The following is a 19,625-nucleotide window of genomic DNA, read 5'->3' as shown; positions in this document are numbered from 1 at the left end:
AGAATTAGTGCATACTTAAACAATAAAAAATTTGGGCTTGACATAGTTTTTTTTTAGGAAATTACTTAGTATTAAATTTTATGTAACGCCTAATTATAAAGAGCAGTGAAAATACATTACAAAATTATTTTTATGTTATATACATACCTTATAAGAATTTATTGGGCAAACCAACCAAACCAAATTAATTAGCATTAAATTTTATGTAACGCCTAATTATAAAGAGCAGTGAAAATACATTACAAAATTATTTTTATCTTATATACATACCTTATAAGAATTTATTGGGCAAACCAACCAAACCAAATTACTTAGCATTAAATTTTATGTAACGCCTAATTATAAAGAGCAGTGAAAATACATTACAAAATTATTTTTGTGTTATATACATACCTTATAAGAATTTATAGAGCAAACCGGTGACGGTTACGTATAGTTTTAAATGCCTTTCAGTTATAAAACTGTCTATTAATAAGTAGACGGTTTTAAAATTTTATTTTTTTTAGCTGCATTTCATTACGATTTTAGATATTAATTTCACTAAATAGGTACAATACACATTAATTTATGTAATCGTATAGAAACCGCCTATAGCAAACGTTTATTTGTGTTACAACATATCTTATCGGTAATGTAATAGACACCAGAACGGAGACAAAAATAACTTTGTATACTTCCACTGAAAGGGACACCGATCAGACGACCTGACCCCACGGTGAACTTAGATAAATCTACTTTTAATGCAAACAACTGTCCATTTCGCCACCGATACTAACACAGTGAAGTCACTTCACTGATCTTAAACATATAATAAACAGTCTAATGAGAACAGACGAAGCTCAAGAAGTAAACGGCGAAAGTAACAATAAATTGTTTAATAAAAAAGAACAACCAAGGATGCCGAATATCAAAGTGTTCACTGGGAGCTCACATCCTGATATTGCAAAAAAGATTGCTTCCCGTCTCGGCATTGACTTAGGACGGGCGACCACAAAGAAGTTCAGCAACAAAGAAACAAATGTGGAAATAGGTGAATCAGTAAGAGGCGAAGATGTGTACATCGTACAAAGTGGATGCGGTGAGATAAACGACAATTTAATGGAGTTACTAATAATGATCAATGCATGCAAGATAGCTTCAGCTTCCCGCGTGACAGCAGTGATTCCGTGTTTTCCTTATTCGAGACAAGACAAAAAAGAGAAGAGCCGTGCACCTATCACTGCAAAACTACTCGCAAATCTTATCTCCGTGTCGGGCGCAGACCACGTCATTACGATAGATTTGCATGCCTCCCAGATTCAAGGTTTCTTTAATATACCGGTAGATAATCTTTACGCCGAGCCAGCCATAACTAAATGGATTAAAGACAATATACCAGAATGGAAGAGTAGCGTTATGGTGTCACCTGACGCCGGAGGTGTTAAGAGAATGACTTCCATAGCTGACAACCTTGATATTGATTTCGCTATCATACACAAAGAACGACAGAGAGCAAACGAAGAAGATTCGACAGTCTTAGTTGGTGACGTAAGGAATAGAACAGCTATCATGGTTGATGATTTAGCAGACACTTGTGACACGATTGTTAAAGGAGCAGAAAAATTAAAAGAAGCCGGTGCTGATAAAATCTATGCTATTTTAACCCATGGAGTGCTCGCTGGGAACGCTATCGACAAAATTAACAATTCCTGTTTGGAGTCCTTGGTAGTCACCAACACTATACCACAGGACAAGCACATGCAGTTATGTCCCAAACTGCAAACGATGGACATTTCTGTCATGTTGGCTGAAGCGATTAGACGTACTCACTATGCGGAATCTGTCTCATATTTATTTTCTAATGTACCTTACTAATGTCATTCATTAATAAATCTTCGGCTATGTTCTGTTAACTGTGTACTTATTCAAATAAAATTCAAATGTTCCAATTTAATTCCATGTGCTTTTTTAAACTATTTCTTAAATTAATAATAAAGAAGTGATTTATAAAAAAAACGATTACATATTTCTTTATACAAAAACATGTTAATGCACTATTTAAAATAAATAAACCGTTGCTGCTACTAAATAAAACTTTTTTTATAAATACGTAGTTTCCTACGTGCATTGTTTTTATTATTTTAAATACATTAGAAAATTTAAATTGATTAATAAATAAATTCTTATCGAATAGATAATAGGTTGACCATATTCATAAATGATTTATGTAGCTTTTGATACAATTTTTGAATACTTGGAATATTTTTTACTAAAAAAAGGTTTTTAAAATTATAACGTATAAATCAATTTCAGTAAATATCAGGAGCATTTAGCAAATGTCCAAGTAACTAGTGTTATTTTAGGCTTAGAGATTAATATCGTAAACAAATGTTTTCATTTCATCATTTAGTTAGATAAAACTTGCTTACGATATTTAACAATAAACAAGTAATAATTAGCTCACACAATTATTATCTGTAGTGGCATTATCAAAAACCAATTGTATTTATTAGTAAACATAAAATTAGCATTAGTATCCACATGCTACTTAAATCATTGTACGACTATATATATAATCAAACCATGATTCACTGGAAAATTTTAAAGGAAATATTTATGTATCAAAAAAGGTTTGGTTAGATTTTCGCTTCTTTATTGACTCATCACGATACCTTTGGAACTATAGAGCTTAAAAACTTGAAATTTTAAAGAAATCTTATTTTAGCTAAGTAGAAATCAGCTAAGAATTTTTTGAAACTCTACCCGCAAGAGATGCTGAGGTAGCATTCATTAAGTTTGCGAAGCGGCAGGGGACACAGCTGGGGTTTGCTTATAGTCAAAAATTTTCTTTCGTAACTATACAAAGAGATATATCTTGCTAAAAAATTTGGAAACGGCTTTAAATACTCATTGATTTTAATTGTCAAAGAGACACCATTATTACTTGTCATAAAGATAAGATACTTAGTAAGGCTTCCTTATTAGAGTTTTTTTTTTGTTGAAGAGGTTTAACCACAGATATCATAAACTAAATGATGTTTTTTCGGTACATCTACAATCGTCATCGATCATTTGTTCTATGTCACTGCACATGGTCATTAATAGTAAATAATAAAGATTGAGCTTACTAAATAAAGTAACTAAACTTCAATTATAATAATATATATACCCCCAAGATTTAAATAGTTTTAATAAAAAATAATCATTAACAGGCATTGCTCAACGAGGGGAAATGGTGGGTAATTATATATTTTTTTAATAATTTTTTTTGTGGCCTTCCAAATGTGGGTAGGTTAGATAGGATGCTCCGGTGAAATTGTTGTGGTAAATAGCGGCACGTTACAAGATTACTTGGGGAGCGATCGAACTTCGCTAACTTAAAAGAGGTTTCAGGCTAAACGCCCTTAAGGCTCTGCCATCAGGTATTTGGTATAACATGAACTGTATCTTATTCTATCTTGTTTTACTTTGCTGTGTACTGTATTATAAGGTTTGCGTTTGTGCATGTTCTAAAATTTCTTAGATTTGAAACATTAATTGTTGTTGTCGGTGTTTTGTTCTTTTACTTACTATAGAAATATTTTTTTAAGATACGTTATTAAATTTTCAAGTATTATTTACATACGATATAAATTTCAGCCCATAACTACTAAAGTAATTAGCTATAATGGACTCGCCTTGTGCAATACACAGATACATTACTTCTGATTCGGTATTTTAAATATTATTCACTTGAATTTAGCAATTACACCTCCTAGTTTATCACAAATCACAACTCCTCGCCCCTAACGAGTGAAGTCTATTCTCAGCTAACCACAGCGAAATCATGATTTCTACATACCTACCAAATTTCAAGTCTCTAAGCCTACTAGAGGTGGTCAGTATACGTAAAAATCTCTAATTTATATACGTTTTAGGATTTTACACGTGTTGTAAGGGCGGCAATAAGTCGCGTTCTAGGTACATTACTTTATTATCTTTTAATGAACATTAAAAACCCTAATAGCAAAATAGTGTTCTTCATAATAGCGTATTTTATATGTTCAGGCGCTTGTGTAGACTCAATGACTTTCACATTTTAACAGTAACATTATACATTAAACATATATGCATACATAACCTATGTGTCTATATCACTGATAACTTTATAGATGAACTTTGAACATCTGCAATTGTATTAAGTACACATAAATTTCTTTAAAACTTTATACAAGACAGGTAAATTTATGAATTTGTTTATCAATATTACGAAATTGTAAATTACATATAATCACTATTAAAACGAATTTGATATTCTTTACTGACATACTGTTTATTTAATATTTGTGATGTTGTCAAATTTTTTATCTTCTATAAATCCATGTATATATTATTTAAGTAGTATGCTATAATCTACACATCATTTAAATCATAACCTCACTTTTAACATTGTTTATTTTTTATTTACAAAAAATTGTTAAATGTCAGATAACATTCTAAAACTTTTTTGTGTTTAATTTGAAGTTCGTAGTGAGAAGCCCTTTGAGATGTCTCCTTTGTTATATAAAAACAATGTCAGCCCACCATCTCGAACGGTAATGATGGTTGCCGACATTCTTGGATTAGATTTAAATATGGAAGAATTGAACCCCATGCTGCAAGAACAAGCCACACCAGAATTTACCAAGGTATTTTAACATTATAATTAGCCAATATCTAGCCACTTCCGCACATGCAGTGGTTGTCGTGCATGAAAGTGCACCGCCCGCCAGCCCGCTCGTAAATGCGCATGCGACAGACAATGCCAACTACACAACCGCCACCGTAAATTCACTCATGGAGTGCATTCACTCATTCTTCTCATTTATAATTCGATCTCACAGAAAACCTCCGTTGACCTTCTTATCATATATAAGATTAACAATAACATTTTTATATTTTCAAACAGTTGACATTAATTAAATGTTGAAATTCTTAATTACAGAAAAATCCAATGAGAACCATTCCTATATTGGAGGAAGAAGGTTTCAACTTAGCTGATAGGTAATGTTCACCGCTTATGAGATATCATCATCATCGTATCAGCCGATGGACGGGTGTCTACGTAGGCTCCCCCCAAAGATCACCACGATGATCAGTTATTGCTTGTGTGCTGTTAATGCCACTATGCTACTGATGATTGTTTACTACACACTATGTTAATACGGTCTTTTTCATGTTTAAACTCAGTTGATTATATTTTAATCAAATCTAAACTAAAACAGTAGCGAATCACATTAGTCTATATTCAATCAACAATAGAATTTTCGTAATATGTTTAAGAATACATTTTTGAATCAAATTGATTTTGAACTTATGTTTATTTAAGTCACTGTGAATTCTTTTAATAAACAAGGTACTACTTTTAAGAACTTCTGCTAAATATTTGTTTTACAGGCCAAACATTTTAAAACTACTGTCATCTGTTCTCAGCTACAATATACTATATGAAAATACCGAGTTCGTATGTCCATGAAAAAAGATATTTTACATTCTGTTGTCCAATTTTATCCATTTTCTAGGTTATTAAACATTTTAAAATTACTTGTCTCATGAGTTATCTTTTCCTAAACATTAAAATTGAAATATTGAATAACCTCTCATTGATGACTTTTCAGCCACGCCATAATTCTTTACCTCTTCGATAAAAACGGCAAAGCAGAACACGAATGCTTCTACCCCTGTGACAAGAGAAAACGCGCTACCGTTAATCAGAGACTATTCTTTGATTGCGGTGTCCTTTTTCCTAGACTGAAAACAATTATGGTAAGTTAAGAAACAGTTTAATAAATTTTTACACCTCATCATTTTTTTGTTAGCGATAAATAGAGTTTTGAATGATATTATTTAGTCCAGAGTTATTGCTGATTTTTTTTGATGATGGCAAAAATTATTGCCCGAGAAACGGTTTTTTGAAAATCATGGGACATAAGCAAAAATATAAATTTAGTCCTTTTATAATAAATATTTATTATCATGTCAACCATAGGACGTCCACTGCTGAATCGAAGGCTTCCAATAGCAGTCAGAAGCGGCTTGCATCCAGCGTCGTAATGAGCTTAATTATCTTGTAGGTCTACGTTCGATAACAATAATAAATGAACGCGTCCATAACGACAGATGTAAACGCATCCTTAGCCAACTAATAACTTGTATATTTTCTGGTATTAACTCTTTCCATTTAGTGCATGTCACCCACTTACGTTCTACTCTCCAGGGGCCAATCTACGGAGGAAGATTAACGGAGTTATCGCGGTCAATGATAAGAAATGTCGACGATGCGTACAGGATACTTGAAACGTATTTGTCTCACACTTTATACCTTGCGGATGATGTCATAACACTCGCCGACATATGCATCTTAACTACTATATCAACATTGCACGGCTTGCATCCGATAGATGGAAAAGTGTAAGTGACATTAATTTGTACTAAAAAATGCAGTTCCAAAACACTACTCTACAATTAATATTTTATGAACTGATTGAACAAATGCTTTATCAGATTGTCGATCATTATTTAAAACTAGTTTAAGGTCCAATTAAAGTTAGTTGGAATTTAAAATATACCTAATTCGCCTGGCATAGCTAAGACAGCGCTCCTTTGTAAGCAAACAAGAGATAGATGATTGTAGAGGGAGTCAACTGTTGTAAAGAAATATAAAGATGTTTTTACACTTACCTACTTTCCTAGGTGTCTTATAAAAATTTAATAAGATTTTTTTATCTAACTACGCCCGTTGTATATAATTTTCGACAGATGTAAACTGACATTGTCATGATGTAAACGCATCTTAAGGTAATTTATTTCTGGTATAAACTTTTTCTGGCTAATACAATAAAGCACAATAGCAATATACCTGCACTATGTCAACCATAACATTTAATTATATTTTCTTTTAATAAATGTTGAGGGCACTAATAATTTCGAATTATTAGAGGTGTATGACATTACCTAACAACCAAAGAGTTATAGTGATAATAAAAGCAAGGATGTTTTTAATATAGCATGGAAATGAATTTTACTAACATAAAACGCCTTCTCAACACTAATTGGAATTTAATCTCAACTTTTTATTGATTAATAAGGATGTCAAATTAAAATACATAAATAACATCTAAAATTATTCACATGAATTACATTTTATTTTAGTTATCCCAAATTGAAACAATGGTACACTAACATGTCACAGCAGGAATACTGTAAAAGGATCAATGAATCGGGAAGCCAACAACACGTAGACGTCCTGAAGAAGTTGATGAAGAACAACAAAAACAAATCAAAACTTTAACATAGTGTACAAGTAAATAGTTTTTAAAATGAAATTTTTATTAACATTTTTGTGTATTCGAAGCATATATAGAATTCTTATTTTAGACACTAAACAATTTATTTTGGATATTATTTTTTTTTGACATAACGATTACTTCCGGTCACAGTCGACTTAAGCGAAAAAAACACCATCAATACAAATCACAGGTTTTTCATTTATTTCATAACTAAAAAGAAATGCAAAGAATTTATCAACTTTACACTCTGATACTAGGGCTACCATATCATTAACGTTTATTGAGAAAATTAATGATTACAAAAAATGTTACACATTAAACATTTCCTATAAGTCTTATAGAGTCTCTCTTCATCCCGCACTCAGAATCATGACAATTACATCACTTAAACATACAGACAGAAGTACACATACATTACTCATGATATTAATACAATCCACGGAAATCTCCATTGTCTGCCTCGTAGCATTCCTTGAGAAACAAATAATGGAATATTAGGTCCTAGCTCGCCGTTTCACTTGTGGAATTTACATACGATTGTCTGTCATGTGGGCATTGCTAACTGTCGCACGTTAAAACTTAATTTAAAGAAGCTGCGACTGCACACATTAGCCGTCCTCCTTGGGCGGTGTGAACCAGCCTGAAACGTAAACATTTACAATTACTATTGTTATCTCAGATACAAAAACAGACAACAATAAATACAAGTTAAAGCATAAAAAAAAACAGAGAACACAGGATTTTACAACAAAATACATAAATGCAAAAACAAAATATTATAACAATAAATAAAATATTGTAACAATTGCTTTGCCAAACATTTTCATAACATATGCGCCATAATTTATTCTTATATAAAAATAGTGACAAACAAAAGATAAATGACAAGAAATATAAATAAAAGCGTAAATTCCGCAAGATATCTTAGACTTTTTATATAATTAAATTAATCTTAATATAGCATTCTAAAGTTTTTAGTTGAAGGAAATCCGAGCCGGCGGTAACTTACTACTTTTATAATGTAAAAATAATTGATGATTCAAAAGCGCATGTGAATGGCCTACTTGTATAAAGATTATTTGATTTTTTTTTTTTTCATTTAGGCATACAGGGGTGTCTAGTTACAGAAGAAAAATATCTAAAATAAAAAAAGTTTCTAACAGAGCTTCTACCACATAAATAAATATATCTTTTACTTACGTAAGACTGTTTCGATGTAAGGATTATAGAGTGGCGTACATCCAAACAAAATAAAGTTGTGTAGATTGATCACAATAGAGATTCTGTATTAGTTTCATAGACCTAGTCCGTTTCTATTATTATTTTTTGTCTTCATATAATTTTTTACTCATATAGGCTTACCTTGGTTTATAAATTGATATTATTCCTCTAGTTGAATACTTGTGACTGTTAATGTATGTGTTTGTATTGTATTGTATTGCAATACAGCAATGCAACTAGGCTTAGATTCGTGTAGGATCATTATGGTTAAACATTAATGTTTACATTGTAACTTCCTAGTATTTATAAAAAAAACTAATATAAAGTTTTCCAGCTGTTACTGATCTAAATTTTATGTTAATTGAAATCAAATGGGGTAACTATTTGAGAATGCATTATGCAGAAGTGTACTAAGCAAAAACTATATTCGCAGGACAGAGTTAATATAATAACTGATGACTGACTTTCTAGGTTAGTTCACGCTCACTTTTGTAAAGATGCGTTTACATGGCTATTTTTCACAGGTATGCAAATAACAATTGCTGCATTCAAATTGTATTTATAAGGAAGTGAAAAATGAGATAAACATTAATTTGTTGACTTAAATGTAATTTAAATAAAAGCCAGTATATATATATCAGATACTTTATTAAATATAAGCCAAACAATCCTTATTAACCGTTTCACTGTTAGTTTCTGGTTTTCTAACATAAATAACAAAATTCTTAAAACTGTAATATTTTTCTTTAAGCATAGCATATCTAGCATATCATATAATCGAAACGGATTTGTTATTTTACCGTGACCTTAATTTTCGATTTAATTAAGTTTCATTTTTTGAATAACCGTCTAAGGTTTAAATATTATATCTCTAAGTTTACTATAAGAGCCAAAGAATGCATCCGCACCGTGCAAACGACAAATATGACATTTTGATAACATATAAACGCATCCTTACCTCGATATCACTAATTAATGAGAGGTTGTGCATTTTCTAGTATAGTACCCAGCATTTGATTTGGCACGTCGACAATAAATAGCTTTCAACTATTCTATGTGCATACTAAGCTGTTAAAGCACTATGCAACGAACCTTAAAAAAATGACCCTTTAGAAAACCGAACCCAAGCTGGGTTACGGAGTTTTACTCCTCTGCCCTATGTGCCAAATCAAATGCCTGGTACTATATTAACTTCGTCCGCGAATACAGTAAGGGTCTTTTTACGCGATTTTTATTGCACAAAAACTATTCGAATACTACTTTTAAACATTTTCACGGTGGCAGATAAATATTTTTTCTTAAATTTATTTTAATAGTTTACTAACCATTCTTCTCGTGTATCTGTACGAGGCATTTGAAACTCTGCTGAGCGCGTGCGAGGCTATACTGCGACTGAGATACCACTTTAGTAGCTCCAAATTGGATTCTCGCCTTGCCCTTCACCAGCGTAGCGGCGATCTGCATGATTACAGCCTCCACTGTGTATGCGGAAGACCAGCCCTGTTTCGTAAGCAACTCCATACAGATGGCACCGCCTACCAGCACGTAGCCACCTATACAAAAAATAAACATATAAAATGCTACCACGTTTATCGTATGTCGGTGTGGGTAAGCCTCCACTAGATGGACTGGCGATATAGTAAAGGCCGTGGGAAGATGCTGGATGCTGGCAGCGCAAGACCTGTCGTTGTGGTGATCTTTGAGGCAGTCCTATGCCTTGTAATTGGCGTTCATCGGTAGGACATGATAATGATGACTTATCATTTCAACCATAGAACATGAATTGCTGGATATAGGTCTCACCCACAGATTTACAATAGGGCTAGTTAGAAGTTGCCGCTGATGCTACTAATAAATCAATATTATTACCTTTAAAAATAAACAAACAGCTGTAAACACCAATTACTACATATATTACATTTAAGCGATCTCTCATCATTTTTTACTTTAATGTGTAACTGTGGTATTTCAATGTGTGCATTATTTTTTTTACTTAAACATTTTATTACGCCATTATTGCACAAGTTTGGTTTGATCAGAATTTTTCTAATGTTCGTTTAAGACTATAAATATAATAAGAAACGTTACCTGATATAATAGGATAAACGACGCGCACAAATGGAGGCTCGAATGGATATGTCTCCTTGAACATGATGTTAAGCAGGATCGAATCTTTGCCTTCCTTTTCCTTCAGAAGTAGCAGATCATTGTGAAGAGGGCTGTCTGGGTCAACCGAACGTAGCCTTATGTTCCATTCATATAAGGAATCATTTATTAATTCTGAAAGAAAAAAATTTAAATTTAAAATGGCATTTAGACATTAACAGGGGAAAATATAAACGACAAAGCATTTATAAAAAGAAACTATATTCGCTGCACGAAGTTAATACCGTAAATTACACAAATTATAATAGTAGTTCATAAATAATAATTGGTAAGTGATGCTGTTTATCAATTGACTTGGCGTGATTTCAGGAGATTCATTTTTGAGTTTAATGTTTGGTCACAGTTTCTATCAGTGACTTTCAGAGTAAAAAAAAGGAAAATCCTAAAGCGAACGGGTATTTTTCGACTACTGTGAAAACGATTTTAAAAAATAGCCATATGTAGATACATCTGTCACATTATCTATCTCTTACACTAACAAATAATATTTTAATTCCATAGTGATACAAAGTAGTTTAAGATGTAACAATAATGTTGCAGTGTGTATGTGTTAAAAATATTGTTAACATTAATATCACTAGTTTGTATTGTACCTACTATGTTATGAAGTTGATAAACCGATATTTACAATGTTGTCTGTTAATTGTATTTAAATTTACATCCATTAACACATCATTTGTAATACAATAGAACTTGAACTAATTGTTTTAACTATTTGTTAAAGTAATTATTTTTAATTTAATTAGTATTTGTTGTTTGATTTAATTCATTAGAATTCAATTTTAAAACCAAATATGTAAAGTGTATAATAAGTTTACAGATTATGTTTAAAAAGGAAAAGCTTTCTTTCGATACCTGTACAGTCTTCAGAGACTTTTTTTATGAACTAAGTAATTGTTTTTGATATTTTTGTATAGTTAAGACAGTTTTTACTGTCTACTTCAAAACATTACTTCGTTAAGTCTAAGTATTTAGTCTTTTTTTAGCCCTGAATCCCTATGGTTTATATGTTTAAAAAATTGTACCTGAACTTAAAACAGTTTTCTTTATTAACACACCTAGCAATAACTCACTGAAGCCGCCTCAATAATTATATGACATAACTAGTTATATATGCATCCCTATATTCGATCTCTAGTATTAGAACAATTTAAATTTGTTATAATAATTAGATAAATACATATAAATATTACAAGAAATTTGAGTTTAAATATAGCCATAGGTGTATATATATTGAAACCAAAATATATAAATAAAATATATTTGATATACACATTACCATATTTACCCCTGAAATTTCTTATCTATATATGCATGCATTATTATTAAACAATCCAAAAATAGGTGAATATTTTGATTTTTGCAATACCCTAACTATAAAAATAATAACCAAAAATTAGTCATGCGCTTTCGTAAAACTTGTATATTATGAAAACCGTTGTAAATATTTACCTATAGAGTACATGTTGTTTTTAAATGAGTGAGAGCGATATATATCACGCAACTCCTTCATAAGCCGATCGGTGGCTTGTAGGCTACCAGAAACGCTGCCCGACAGATAGTCCTGCCGCTGGTTTTGTCGCAGTCTTTCCAATGTCGCTAGATGCTCAGTTTCCATTTCGTCCTGGAAAAAAATATATAAAAAAACTTTATTAATTATCTTCAGTGATCAGGAAAATAAGCGCATATGAAAGCTCTTGATGCAAATGGGTTAAGACGAACAAAAGAAAAGAATTGGTCCACGTTTTTGTCTGCACGGAAGGAAGCTATGAACCTAATCACTTTTTAATTTGTCGTCAATCAAAACAATGTTTGTCAGATCTTGCGGTGTACGAAATTTAAAAATTATTGAATCTCACAAATATAATTTGTTGCTTTTTTTCGTTTGGACTGTGGCGAAACAATAACTTTTGGCAGTACACACGTATTAACGCTACCCCGCTTACAAGGGGTCACGTTAGGTTTTATCGTCAATTTTATTATTAAATCTATTCCCACAGGCATGGATGGATTTCTTAGTTATCGATAGTCTTGTCCTTGTAACGTCTATCTATTACTTCTACTCTTACGTTTTGTTCACAATGTCTTGCTTATTTTTATTTACAATTATATTCTTAGTTTTAGTTACGTTTACTTCTCCAGTTGATGTGAGGCTAAGTTTTAGTTTTTTTTTAATATTATTTTTATTTATGATTTGTCCCAAATAACACATAAAAGCCGAAAGATCTGTAATTGCGATGGCGTTCATAAGTACCCGTTTGATAGTACGTCTGCGGTGACAGCTATTCTAGTTTAAAAATGTTGGCTCAATTAATATTTGCCATGGCTCTTTATCAAGAATCCGTCACTACTTCTATACTCTTGGGTGCCTTATGCCACGACCTAATTCGTTTCACAAAGGCAAAGGAGCGTAGACAAGCCTCTAGAGAAAATTTAATTGGCCCCAAGACTGAAGAATGCGAAGTGAAACAATGTTGGAATGAAAGCAAGATGTTTCTAGAAATCTTTCTGCCAGACACAGTCTTTGTTTTTATTCGACCAATCAAAATTGTATATTTCTCTTTGTATCCATGCCAAATTGACTATCTATGATATAATACTATACAGAGTTTCAGCCGCCGTGGATTAAAATAAACCGAATAGTATTTCATCGAAATAGAGCCCAAGTGTATCGGTTGTTATGGTGAATGTATTACGTGATTATATTCGGTTATTATTAGCATAAACATAAACCAATTATTTACGTTAAAGTAGATATTGCCTATAAATTTACATGTTATACTCGTGGCTCCATCGACATAAAAATTAATACTAATATTAATCAGAACAAACAACACTTGCCAAATTCAGTAGGTTTCATAAACAATAGGATAACCAACAAATTTTATTTTTCGAACAGAATTATTCTATTTTCATTTATTTACTCTTTATGCACACAAAAATGTAGAATGGCGGACTTAAGGCCATAGGCGTTCTCTACCAAAGCAGAAGGGAAACAATCGAGGCATGTGCTTAAACTATAATAAAGTAGACCTTACCTACTAATGATACAATGATAATAGTTATATTTATATATATTTACATATATATATATATATATGTATATATATTTCTATATATATATAAAAATATTTATATATAATATATACATATAATATAATACATGTACCTCGTTTAGATAAATAATAATAACTACTGTTGTATTGATTCTGCTAACATCTGACGCATATGTTCCCGAAGTTTCTGTTTGAAACTCTAACGGTTTTTTGCCATCCTGACTTCCAAAAGCAGCTTATTCCATAAAAGAATAGATTTCACAAAAAAGAAGAGTGAAGAAAGTCAGTACGTTGAGGAGGACAATGAAGAATGAATTAGTGGACTAGTAGTAGCGACAATGGGTTTGTTCGCGGGAGAATAAAAACCGATATATCTTTATTATTACAGCTGTAAGACATCCACTGCTGGAGATAGGTTTAATTGTAAACATCCAGCATTCAGCGTCCTCCGAGGACCTTAAAAAGGTTGTCCGTCCACCTTATGTGTGAATATCCTAAACTGCGCTTGTCGATCTGTGATTTCCACTCCAAAACCATAAGGCCCCGACGTCTACCTTCAATTCTGTTCTCAGGACTTCAACTTTGCGAGAAAGTTGAAGCAATAGAATAATTTAATATATGAATCCAAAACGGCTGTTTACAAATCAACCCAACAATTCTATCGAAATTCTTATTAAAAAAGATCAGTATTTTGCCTCAACAGCCATCTACGCGCCATTGCTCCTGTCCACTGCCACTAAAACTTGCGAATCGGCCAGACTACGTTCTTGTACGAATCTTATTCTAGATTTGATTTCGTAGGGACATCTTGAATATAACTCTAATTTACTTGACAGTAAATTCGATAATTTCAATACATATTTCTAAATTAGCCAGTTCAATTTTACTGTTCGCACGCAAGCTGTTTTAATCAGCGTGCTGGTCGAGTTAACATTTAGTGCTCTGGTAATGACAATCATAATGCAGATATAATCCGTTCAGATACGAGTGCTATCTAATAAATCCGAAACTATCGTATCCCACCTATTTCGGACGATCGACAACAAAATAAACATAAGTTTTCATGTACGTTGTTACAAACAGGTACATATAATGTTACATATGTTGTTACCGAATTATTTACCTTTTAATCAGAGCTGCAAAAATCATTGACTTTAAAAACAGTAAATGACGTAATGATAATATAGTAATAATAATAATTTTCATAATTTGGAAACCCATTTTTGTTTATTATATGCCGCTGCAGACTTTGTTCTGCCAGAAGTCACTGGCCAGTTGCATTCGAAAAGAAAAAAAAAATGTTATTTCACAATATTACTTTATAAGGGGTTATTAGAAATAGGTATAAAAACTTTAAAGCTTTTTGGTGACAAACGCCCATTTAAAACTTTTTACCTATATCCAATCACCTTATATAAACGATATAGTAAAACATCGTTACCTGACTCGTTGTCTGCCAATGCACGAGAGGAATTAAGGGGCAGAATAATTTAAATCAACTAAAAAATTACAATTTCACCTTGCTGCTGCGTCCAGCATCGTCAACCATTTCAAGGGGCAAATCATCCTCTCCCTCAGAGTCATCTTCTTCAGCCGCCATTTCTTCTTCTTCCTCTGTGCCAGATTCTGCGCCATTGGATGTAACACTCGGTACTCTACGGTAACAGATTATGTTAACTTCAAAAGTATTTTGTCGATACAAGCAAGTCTTTTTGGTGTATACACCACACTGTCATAATTCTGATGTCAAATAATTTGTATTGTCTCTTCAAATAAAGCTTTTATCACAAAAAAAAACATGAAGGCAGATAAAATGACACGACATGAATTTTTCATATTTTTGAAAGCACGGTCCGAATATCTTAGACGGACTTTGAATGGAAGAAATCCCTCTTAATACATGTTCCTTAATTCTAAAGATACAAGGCACGGCGCCATCAGGATATCGGTAACCAGTCACATAATAAAGTAAATAAACTTTCCTTGATGCATTTTATTCCTAAAAAGCCAACTTTTGAATTATATTTTAAAACTGATGATGCCAATGTAACAAAAATACTAAAAAGGTTATTTAATAAGAAATGGTTAAAATTACCGTTGGTGTGGCACAGGATGGAGGGGAAGTGACAAGGAATCCAAATCTGGAGGCTCAGGAACTCCATGAAGTTTGCATAGTTCTCGCAATAAAATGCCCACCTAAAATAAACACAATGTATAGCACATACCAATCATTGAAAATACATGGTAATTTGTTATAAGCAAAGCCGTTTTATTATAACATTTGCTGTCAATTAATGTAGATTAAACCCTATCTGAAAATAAATGGTTACAGAAATAACAAATAATCACTATAATGTAATAAGAAAAAGTGTTTTTAAAATTTAAATTACAAAAATAAAATTATTTATTATCTGGTCCTGCTGACTAGTGCTAGAGGTCATTGGCCTGTTGCATTCAAGTAGCAAAAAAAGAGTGATCACTTTATACAGTGATGATTAGAAATATGAGTAAAAGCTAATTTTTTTAAATATATTTTCTTTTATTTAAAAGCTTATTTTTCATCCACTCCCTAAAATCTTGTAAACCTAGTACCAATTATCTTGTATACATAAAAAAATATTCTTAACCTCCAAGTAGAATTACTTATAGTTAACAAACATTATTAGGCTGTTTCAAACAATCCATTATTCAAATTAACATGGTCTTTACAATGAAACATTATGACAATACACAATTACAATCTATATAGACAGTGAATAAAGAAATACAAGAATTTTATTTAATTTTATCTAATATTATATCTTAATCTAATTTTACTTTCTTACAATTTTTATACTTTATGTAATCTAAAAATATTACACAATGCAAAGTAGACACAACAAAGTTACAATATCCATTGATGAATCAAACTGTTCATCAGTTTTCATCCAGTTTAAAAATTGTACCTACATTGCCTATATTATAATATTTACCAAAAGCAAAATAACATTATATAATATTTTAATAATACACATACTTTATGACATACAGGAATAAACATAAAATTTCTATTTTGTATTATTAATTTTATTTGTTGCCATAAATTTCCACAAGCAATTGTTCTTACTGTTATTTTAATAGTTGTTAAATAAACACACAATTTAAATAATTAAAATTTTAACTAAATGTTATTGCCTAACCATCAAAATGGATGAGCAGAGGTTTTTAAAAAAAGGCAAAATTTTTTTTTCCCAATCTAGGATAGTTCTCTCTCAATAAAAATTTAAATAATAGATAATATATCAGCTGTTAACTAAAGCTACATGTAAAAAATCTAAAAGACAACAGTACAGGAACACTGAAAGTACACTAAATTAATTATTGTAAGAATTATCAAACAACATAACCTACAGGTACACTTTAGGTAGGTCTGTAATTTACATAATGAATTAATATATTTAAACAGGAAGCAATAAAAATGACAGCAGTACACATCCTCCAGCTGAAATGATGATGATGATCTATAAAAATGGCCAGAAATCTCACAATATAAGGCCTATTCTTTCATTATTCACATACCTGATTTATAACATGGTTATCTCTCCCTTGCGTGTTGCTGAGTATCTGAACAGCATTTGTCACAATAGGATCTTCACTGTCAGCAAACCACACAGGCGGAGTGGTAGGGTATGTCTCCTTAAAAGAGCATAATTTTGTAAAACAAAATCAATGAATTTATGTCTGTTCAACAAATTGTAACCAAAACAAAATTGACAGACTTTAATATTGTATAACAGAAGATTAAATCACTGTTTCCAGAAATAAAAAAGCCAAGACCCAAAAAAAGCAGAAATAAAGAGCTCAATTTTGTTCTTTAAAAATAATTAATATTTGCATATTGTACAATAGTTAAAATATTTTCAATGTTGAGAAAACTCAAATTTTGAAGGATATATACTTAAATTATCACAGAATCACATTGTTATAAAAAAAAGACCATGAGGGAAGAAGTGACTAGAATGTGTAGAGGAAGATCTCAGGAGTAGTAGAATGAAAACATCTTGACAAACAACACAGAAAGATAAAGTACAATGAATAAGGAATGTGGTGGCCAAGACTCAGAAAAAAAGGTTTAGAAAAAAGGGCACTATATTTAAAAAAAAAACCTAAATAATTCAGACGAAAATCTGAAAATTTATTGATGTAGTGTAACAGGACTGACAAATACCAAAAATAGTATAATATTGAAAAATTGTACTAGCAATGTACAATTTTATTCCGCAGTTATAATGTTAATCCTAAGAATAAATACACAGGCATAAGTTTCGTAAGATGCTAGTCTGTCACTATTAATAACATAAAATAAACAAGTGATTGAAAAAATGTTCTTATCTCATCAATGCACATATTAAGGAAGAGAAAAATAATAAATCAGAAATGATTTTGAATAATAAAACATTCATGTAGAAAAGATTTATTTTATTGTTTTTAAAATTAAATTTTAATAAAAATCACAAAGATGTTTATAATTATTGTTGTAACCATATATATTGTTAACCATAGAAAAAGTGTAAAAAATTATAATTGCATAATTTTCATTTACAAAGACAAAAATTTATTTACAATAAACCATTTGAATTAAGATTTTTTTTGGTTATGCAATTTTATGGTTATTTTTGCACAACTAATGTATTTGAAAATATGGTTATTTTTTTACTTATAAAAATAGTAAAATTGTAGTAATAATAACTAGTTGCAATTCTAAATCAATAGACCAATATGAAACTTGAATTTCTGTAACATCAATAACAGCATGAAGTAAAAAAATATATCAATATAGCTTAAGGTATGCCTGACAAAAAATGGACAGAAAGAGAATGACTAAGTCTTTGTCCCAAAATTGTGCGTCGGTACCGTTATCTAAACAAAACAGATGTTACACTCGATAGAACATAGCTGTACTCATACCGAAAGGAGCACTGAAACTTGAATGATCGATAAAGAATGATTCGTCATGGACTTCGTGCATTGTGACGGCAACGCATACAATCAATAACATCGCATGTAACACATGCCTATGAAAGTTTAAAAACAAACAATGCCTTGTTTAGCAATTTTAACGCTTTAATTATCACATAAACAACTAGAAAGAGAATAATATGCTTCCGTAAACTTTCTGTTGACAGCCCTGCCCTCATAAACAACGACTCTTTGTCCAAACTAGAGATAATCAATAAACGCAGAAGTTTTCACTTAGGTTTAAAAATTAATTGCTACCTTTATATATTGATTATTAATTAATACTTACAGTAATATTTGCATGTATTTCATATTTCTTTCCATTTTTGCCAACGAATCTGCAGGTCAATTCGTCCACACTCGCTGACATTATCTGAAACCGCTCATGGTTTTTTGGGAACACTTGCTCTAGGGTCTTGATTTCTAACTTAAGCGTATTTAAGCAAGCCATTAGTGTACTGAAACACTATTTTTTTAATGAATAACTAATATCTGCGTTAGAATACATAGAAACTCTATTTTACGTTCACTCCCAATCAAGCAAAATGGCGGAACATAATGGCGGATTGAAATTCTTTATTGACGTTAGAGGGCGCCAGGTAGTGAAACTTTTTTCTAGCGTTATCGATCAAAGTAATCAGTTTTTGTTACTTTTTCATAATCATAGTTAAACATTTCGCCGTAAAAGTTACATGGCATAATTAATTTATCTTGCTGAAGAGACTAAATATCACCTAAAAACAAGCAAAAGCTAAGAAAATTATGGAACCATTTATTGTAAGCGGAGAGCATAGGCTTTTTTAAGAGTTTTAAGTAATAATAACCTTATTAAAATACATATCTTATCATAATGTTGATAAAATTATGGTTTTATTGTTAAAATTTATTAATTTCAAAT

The 19,625-nt window shown here is 31.2% G+C and overlaps 3 protein-coding genes across 4 annotated transcripts; 2 read left to right on the top strand and 1 right to left on the bottom strand.

Annotated features, from left to right (window-relative positions):
• Positions 1 to 744: 744 nt before the first annotated feature.
• On the top strand, positions 745 to 2,034 carry LOC137923268 (ribose-phosphate pyrophosphokinase 2-like). The gene has a single exon (XM_068766464.1). The coding sequence runs from the start codon at positions 823 to 825 to the stop codon at positions 1,852 to 1,854; it is 1,032 nt and encodes a 343-aa protein (XP_068622565.1). The 5' UTR covers positions 745 to 822; the 3' UTR covers positions 1,855 to 2,034.
• A 2,089-nt stretch (positions 2,035 to 4,123) lies between these two features.
• LOC137923425 (glutathione S-transferase 1-like) lies at positions 4,124 to 8,264 on the top strand. 2 transcript variants are annotated; one of them, XM_068766676.1, is made up of 6 exons: positions 4,124 to 4,197; positions 4,483 to 4,646; positions 4,943 to 5,001; positions 5,616 to 5,763; positions 6,215 to 6,408; positions 7,150 to 8,264. In XM_068766676.1, exons 2-6 carry the CDS (start codon positions 4,506 to 4,508, stop codon positions 7,286 to 7,288), a joined length of 681 nt encoding a protein of 226 aa, XP_068622777.1. In that variant the 5' UTR covers positions 4,124 to 4,197; positions 4,483 to 4,505; the 3' UTR covers positions 7,289 to 8,264. The 2 variants fall into 2 exon arrangements, with proteins under 2 accessions (XP_068622777.1, XP_068622778.1); XM_068766677.1 differs by lacking the exon at positions 4,124 to 4,197 and having other exon boundaries at positions 4,402 to 4,646.
• Positions 7,109 to 19,280, bottom strand: LOC137923424 (ubiquitin-conjugating enzyme E2 Q2). The gene is made up of 8 exons (XM_068766675.1): positions 19,017 to 19,280; positions 17,288 to 17,404; positions 15,825 to 15,925; positions 15,249 to 15,384; positions 12,126 to 12,297; positions 10,596 to 10,787; positions 9,833 to 10,060; positions 7,109 to 7,926 (listed from the first exon to the last, which is right to left on the bottom strand). Exons 1-8 carry the CDS (start codon positions 19,176 to 19,178, stop codon positions 7,895 to 7,897), a joined length of 1,140 nt encoding a protein of 379 aa, XP_068622776.1. The 5' UTR covers positions 19,179 to 19,280; the 3' UTR covers positions 7,109 to 7,894.
• Between the last annotated feature and the right edge of the window lie 345 nt (positions 19,281 to 19,625).

Source organism: Battus philenor, unplaced genomic scaffold, assembly GCF_028537555.1.
Source record: "Battus philenor isolate CCGP_79_NKW_IND1 unplaced genomic scaffold, ilBatPhil1.0.hap1 SCAF_21, whole genome shotgun sequence".
Lineage (NCBI taxonomy): Eukaryota > Metazoa > Arthropoda > Insecta > Lepidoptera > Papilionidae > Battus > Battus philenor.
This window is presented reverse-complemented; position numbering and strand designations above follow the sequence as displayed.

Bases quoted from the DNA above. Each gene is read 5' to 3' on its own strand.
- LOC137923268 (XM_068766464.1), top strand. From the start codon at position 823: ATGAGAACAGACGAAGCTCAAGAAGTAAACGGCGAAAGTAACAATAAA.
- LOC137923425 (XM_068766676.1), top strand. From the start codon at position 4,506: ATGTCTCCTTTGTTATATAAAAACAATGTCAGCCCACCATCTCGAACG. The intron at 4,647-4,942 runs GTATTTTAACAT...TCTTAATTACAG, and splicing joins CCACACCAGAATTTACCAAG to AAAAATCCAATGAGAACCAT. The intron at 5,002-5,615 runs GTAATGTTCACC...ATGACTTTTCAG, and splicing joins GGTTTCAACTTAGCTGATAG to CCACGCCATAATTCTTTACC.
- LOC137923424 (XM_068766675.1), bottom strand. From the start codon at position 19,178: ATGGCTTGCTTAAATACGCTTAAGTTAGAAATCAAGACCCTAGAGCAA. The intron at 17,405-19,016 runs GTAAGTATTAAT...TGCTCTTTTAAG, and splicing joins AAATACATGCAAATATTACT to GAGACATACCCTACCACTCC. The intron at 7,927-9,832 runs GTTAGTAAACTA...TTTACGTTTCAG, and splicing joins ACAGATACACGAGAAGAATG to GCTGGTTCACACCGCCCAAG.